Source organism: Aplysia californica, unplaced genomic scaffold (genome assembly GCF_000002075.1).
Source record: "Aplysia californica isolate F4 #8 unplaced genomic scaffold, AplCal3.0 scaffold00523, whole genome shotgun sequence".
Lineage (NCBI taxonomy): Eukaryota > Metazoa > Mollusca > Gastropoda > Aplysiida > Aplysiidae > Aplysia > Aplysia californica.
The window spans coordinates 330828-337642 of NW_004797793.1; the positions used below are offsets into that span (position 1 = coordinate 330828).

At 40.6% G+C, this 6815-nt stretch overlaps 1 protein-coding gene across 1 annotated transcript in view; it reads right to left on the reverse strand.

Moving 5' to 3' along the window:
- The window catches only part of LOC101850667 (phosphatidylinositol 4,5-bisphosphate 3-kinase catalytic subunit alpha isoform), a gene marked incomplete in the record, with an annotated part of 46188 nt that overhangs the window by 22735 nt on the left and 16638 nt on the right, over positions 1-6815 (reverse strand). The window contains 5 exon segments of the mRNA XM_013086940.2: positions 96-177; positions 1977-2083; positions 2493-2629; positions 3244-3379; positions 5193-5378. Coding sequence (XP_012942394.1) covers positions 96-177; positions 1977-2083; positions 2493-2629; positions 3244-3379; positions 5193-5378 — 648 coding nt within the window.

Genomic DNA, 6815 nt, shown 5'->3' on the forward strand with positions numbered 1-6815 from the left:
GACAGACAGACAGACAGACAGACAGACAGACAGACAGACAGACAGACAGACAGACGAGATAGAAAAACAGACAGTAGGTGAAAGAAATCACTCACCTGTGCAACGCTCTCTCGGTCCCACCACTTGACAGCGTTGAGAAGTTTGGGCAAAGCTTTAGGGAGACTAGGGCACTTGTCCCTGTGGGGGAAATGGTTGGTTATTTTTAGTAAGTGTTTTACCGCGCTCGTAACTGCATACGGTCATATGAGCACGCGGGACACACCTAACATTTTCTGTTGGTAGGAAATTTTGAATTTTTCCCGGGTGGCGGCCAAAGCCTGCTCTCATCGATTTTAGACCACCAAAGGATCTTTAACGTGTGCAACTTACACACAGGCCCTCCTAGTTTTTCCGCCCTTGTCCGAGAAGGCTAGGTGTAGATCTTTCCTACCAGAAGATCAGGGGTGTGGCTGAAAGACAGCTGTAGGAAGGAGGGAAGGAGAAGCAGTAGAAAGGCTGCAGAAAGAGTAAGGAGCCCAGATGAGGGGGCAAATGAGGTGAGGGGGTGGGGGCAGAAAGTGGAAATGAAAGCAGACGACAGAACATTGCTGGAGAGCACAAAAGGAGGTGAAAGGAGACAATTTTTAGAGAAGAAAATCTTTCGGTCGTTACCCGGATTCGAACTCGGGACCTTTGAATGAGAGGCCAACACCTTAACCTCTAGGCCACGAGAGCCCCCGGGAAATGGAATGGTTGGTCATTGTAATAAAAGTGTTTTACAGCACTTGCAACACAATTAGGTCATATGAGGGTGCCACAGATTAGAGGTGTTACAAGAGAGTAACAAACACCTAAAAGAAGGAGTTGAGATAAGGACGATAGATGTTTGATAGGAAAGAAGAAGCAAAACCTCACCAGAGCACCCACCAACCAACCACATTATAGGAACAATATTAGTACAAGCTGTATTGTCTACTGAACATAAAACACGTTATTTGCAAAAATAAAATTTTAAGAATTTTAAACAGGAATGGGAAAGGACAAAGAAATTTAATTTAAAAAACAAAACTAACAGGAATGGGCAGGGTAAAAAAAAATGTAATAAAAATTAAACAAAACAAAACTAACAGGAATGAGAAGGGGAAAAAAATGTCATAAAAATAAAACAAAACAAAACAATTCAAAACCAACAGGAAGGGGCAGGGTCAAAAAATAAATCAATTAACTCTTTAAACCCTGAATTTTTTTCCACCATTTCCCAGAGTTTTTTCTACAGTCACCTAAACTTGATGCACAATGTCTCATTTATGACCCTATAAAAGACTGCCTCCAACTTCTAAATTATGGAAACAACAAAAGATCAGGAATAGTTCCGAAAAACAAGCAAAACCTAGCATCAGATGAAGTGAAACAGTTGTTGTCACTCGTATCGGACGTTGCCACACCCGATGGGGGACAGGGTTACTACCGCCCGGCACTCCCACTTAACAAAACAAAACCAAAAAAAACAAAACCAGCAGAAATGGGCATGGACAAAAAAATTAAATTTTAAAAAATCAAAATTTCAATAAAAACAAAAAACAACAACAATACAAAGACGCTCCCATTTTTTTCTTTTTTTTAAACAGCAGAAAAGGGCAATTACAAAAAAATTAAATTAAAAAACAAAATTTTTTTAAAAACCAACAAAGTTAAAAAAACCAAAAAAAATAAAACCAGCAGAAATGTGCTCGGACAAAAAAATAAGATTTTTAAAAATAATAATTTTTTTTAAACCATAACAACAACAACAACAACAAAGACGCTCCCAGTTTTAAAAAACCCAAAAACAAAACCAGCAGAAATGGACACAGGGAAAAAAAATACATTAAAAAAAAAAATTTCTAAAAAAAACAACAACAACAAAAAAAACCAACCAGTTGGTGGACCGCCTCTCCTCTCCTCACCTGAGGGCTAAAAAAAAAAATAATAAATAAAAAACCAGTTGGTGGCCTCACCTGAGGGCCCAGAGCAGCGTCTTCTCCTGTTCCGACAGATCAGACAGCGGGTCTTTCTCCACGATCTCCTCCAGCTGGGACAGCTGTTCCTCCGTCACCGTGTGGGGCTGCAACGTATGAGGAACAGTTAGTTAAACTCATTACCTCCGAGGGGGGGTAAACCCACTATGCCGAGGCCCATTTTTGGTACTAAATCTAAAAAGGGCAATCGATCAGGCTGTCGATTTAGGAAATGAACACTTTGCAGTCACTTGGCGCACTAATGCGTGGGTGAAAATTATCCATTCCGGTCACCTAGCGCACTTCTGCGCCGGGCCCGAGAAGTCCGTTGCAGTCGCTCTCCTAGCTGGGTGACCAGAAGGGGTATTTTGTACTGCTGGCTGTGTGACTGCAAAGTGTTTTTTTAAAAACTGGCAGCGCCAAAAATGGAAGATCAAAAAAAGGCGCGTTTTGTCAGCAGACTGCAGAACTGCGGCCATCGAAGGAAGGAAGGAATGAATGAATGAATGCACTCACGATGTTGCTCTGATTCTCCTTGAGGGCCACGACCTGCGACAGCTGCTCCAAGTGCGAGTCCGGAGGGTAGGACAGCGGGTGGGTGAACTCGTCAAACTCGATCTCCAGGCACGGACAGTCCTTGCTCGGGTTGGAGCCTGGGGGGCAGAAATAGGTAATCGAACCCTTCTCTTTAAAAAAAACAACCACTTCATCAACATTTGTTCCGCATGTTGTAGAATGCTGTGTTTGTGAACAATCCTGCAAACGTATACTTACTTACTAAGCCAGTTTGATGGATTTTCACATGATCATAATACCAAAGTCAATATTTTGACACCTGCCCCGCCACATACCGTACACAAAATTTTTAAAAACATCAAAACACAAAAATAACAACTATCAGATCCAAATTTTGGGGTTCAAATATGAACCATTCAGCACTAGAAAGTTAATTAATTTTGAAAAGACCAGTCTAACTAATCAGTTTTTAGCAAAGAGTTTTACAGTACTTGCAACACAAAACGATCATACAAGCGCAAAAGACTAGATAGAGGTGTTACTAGATAGCACAACACAAATGAAATAAAGAGGAGAGATTATGAAAGATAATAACAGACACCTGAATAGGAAAGAAAGAACATACCCAAACCCCACGAGAGTACCGATAAAGGATAATAGATATCTCAACAGGAAAGAAGGAACAAACCCAAACCCCACGACGAGAGTACCCGCCAACCAGCCACCCGCCCAGCCACCCAGCCACACAGACCTGTCGTTCCGATGGGGTTGAGAAGGTCGTCCATTCCCTGCGGCATAGACCACAGGTACAGCCGGAACTTGTCCTCCAGGTGTCGCTTGTTGAAGTCGAACAGCTGCAGGTTGCCCCAGGCCAGAGCGTATTGAACCTGTCGGGATAAAACCGCTGGTTAAGTTTCTTTCGATTATACTTATCATTAGTTGTTAATTTTTTTGTTTCGTTTTAGTATGAGTTTTATGGCACTTGCAAAACAATAAGGTCATACAAGTGCCGAAGACTCAGTTTAGTGTTAGTAAGAGTTTTACGGCACTTGCAACACAGTAAGGTCATACAAGTGCTGAAGATTTTGTTTTGTTTTAGTAAGAGTTTTACAGCACTTTGCAACACAATAGGGTCATAAAAGTGCCAAAGGTTAGAGGTGTTACAAGAGAGTAACAAACACAAAAAAGAAGGAGGGGAGATCAGGACGATAGATGTTTGACAAGAAAGAAGGAGCAAACCACACCAGAGCACCCGCTAACCACCCACAGTTTTTAATTTTAGTAATTGTTTGTTTGTTTTAGTTTTAGTAGAGGTTTTACGGCGCTCGCAACTGCATAAGGTCATATGAGCCCCAGAAGATTAGAGGTGTTACAAGAGAGTAACAAACATAAAAAAGAAGAAGGGGAGATAAGGACGACAGATGTTTGATAGGAAAGAAGAAGCAGACCACACCAGAGCACCTGCCAACCACCCACAGTATTTAACTTTAGTAATTGTTCGTTCGTTTGTTTGTTTGAGTAAAGAGAAGCACATCATCACAATAATGGTCATGTAGTGTAGTGTGGGGAAAAGTGAAACAGACAGACAGAAACAACAGAAGAAAAGTAAAGAAGTAGGACCTATCTGTTGCACCCTCCAACCACCCGCTAATTTTAGTAAGAGGATTTTTGTTGTTTTTTTGGAAAGTGTTTTACTGCACTCGCAGCTGCATAAGGTCATATGAACGCGCGGGACACATTAAACAGTTTCAGTTGGTAGGAAATTTTGAATTTGGCCCATGTGGCGGACGAAGCCTACTGTAATTGATTTTAGACCACCAAGGGATCTTTAACAAGCACAACTTGCACAGGGGACCACCGAGATTTTTTGCCCTTGTCCAAGAAGGCTGTAGATCTTTCCTACCACAAGATCAAGGGTGTAGCTGAAAGACAGCAGTAAGAAGGAGCCAAAGAGTAGCAGTAGAAAGGCTGCAGAAAGAGTCAGGAGCACAGAAGATTGGGCAAAGGGGGTAAAGGGGTGGGGGCAGAAAGTGGAGACGAAAGCAGACAACAGAACATTGTCAGAGAGCAAAGAAAGGATGTGAAAGGCGAAAATTTTACAGAAGAAAATTTTCAGTCACTATCCGAATTTAAACCCGGGGCCTCTTGAATGAGAGGTGGACATCTTAACCACGGGAGCCCCCAGAAGATTCAAGGTGGTGCAAGAGAGTAACTTTACTGTTACAGCTACAGTGCAGCCTCTCTATAACGATATTGTCGGGACCAGAAAAAAATGTTGTGAAAGAGGGCTGCCGTTATAGAGAGGCAACCAAAGATATTACTAATGATATATAGGGAAAAAAATCAGGACCTGGGCACCACGTCACTTATACAGAGAATGTTGTTATATCGAAGGTCGTTTTAGAGAGTAGCATTACTTTTACAGCTACAAGTACCTTTCTGTTCCATTGTTAGAGAGCAAGACAGGATGTGAAAGGAGAAAATTTTAGAGAAGAAAATTTTCCGCCGCTATCCGAATTCAAACCCGGGATCTCTTGAATGAGAGGCGGACATCTTAACCTCAAGGCCATGGGAGCCCCCAGAAGATTCGAGGTGCTACAAGAGAGAAGAAGAGTTAACGCTCAGATGCTGCTGGATCGCTAATAACAAATACAGCAAAGACAACAAGAGAGTAACTTTTTCTATCACAGCTACGAGTACCTTTCTGTTCCTCCTCTTGGACTCGGAGCAGATGGAGAGACAGAGGCGGGCCGAGCGCGGGAGATCAGGCACCATGAGGAACTCGAGCCACTCATCCCAACGGGGGCTGGATGAGTCCACCTGGTGGGTGTTCTTCGCCTCGCACAGCGCCTCTGTGCCGTGGTAGATGCACGCTCGGATGAAGATCTGGACACGGATTGAAAAATAGTGAGAGGAATCATAAAAGGAATCTATTCCTGTATATCATGATGCTATTTTTTTAAATCTTAAATGGAATAAGAAATAGTTTTTAGTTTTAATAAGAGTTTTACGGAACTAGCAACACAATAAGCATCAAAGGAATCTACTCCTGTATATCATGCTATTTTCAAAAATCTTAAATGGAATAAGAAATAGTGTTTTAAAAAAACCTTTAAAAGAATTCATTTCTGTTATAATATTATGTACTATGATTTATCTGCAAGGGATTTTTAAAAAATAGAAAAAGATAACTTTATGTGTGAAATGTTACTCTCTTAAAAAAGGGAAAGGTTTATGACCTTTACTTTGCTTAGTCTGCCTGTTTTTAAGCATTTTCCAACATGATGAGATGAAATCATGAATAATTTCCCCTGACACCACAGGCTATTTGTGAGGCATCGCCTGAGAAATCAGGTGCTCGACAAAATAAGGAAATCAAAGAAATCAGCATTTTTTCGGCTGATGGGCAATTTTTTTTCTAATTTTCTTATATAGACTCAACACGGTACACCCATTTAAATGATTTAAAACACATTTTTGTATGAATTTTACTGGGGGGGGGGGGGAATTGATTAAATGCACAAAAATGTAAATTTTCAGTTTCCATGACTCTCAGACAATGGAAGTTTCCAAACTTTGGTGACCATTTTGATTTTCTCGCTAATTTTACCTCAGAAACCAGGCAACTCTGACGGCCTTCAATTACAAATATTTCAACTTCTATTCAACAAAGACGACTTTTTTTTTCCATCAAAAGGAAGGAAAATGAACACGCTTTAAAAATAAATTATACCCATAACCCCTTAATGCCCCAAAATTGACTGATTCCATTACACCGAATTTTTGTTGGTTACAACAAACAAACAAAAAAAAGAAACTGTCGCACTCACACAAGCGGATGGTTAGAGAAGGTTAGGAGTACGTCATTAGCCAATATTTATAGTAACAGCCATCTTGTTTGTGTCATAAAATAGTGTTCTTCATTCTGATAAAAGACAAAAGAAGTTCCAGACCTACTGTCTCACCGTCTGATCGGAAGAAAAAAATGTGGAGTAAAAATAGAAACCTTTTTTTTCATCTTAGCAAAGTGTTATGATAATGCTCACATTATTATGTATATTAAAAGAATAGGTCAAACAAAATGGCTGTTACAATAAATATCGGCCAATGGCGTACTCGTAGCGCTCTCTAACTATCCGCTTGTCACACTCACTTTTAGTTTAGTTTTAGTAGAGATTTTACGGCGATCGCAACTGCATAAGGTCAAATAACTGAGCACCAGGAGATTAAAGGTGTTACAAGACAGAAACAAACACAAAAAAAGAAGAAGGGGAGGTAAGGACAATAGATGTTTCATAGGACAGAGATGCCAAATGATTTGGG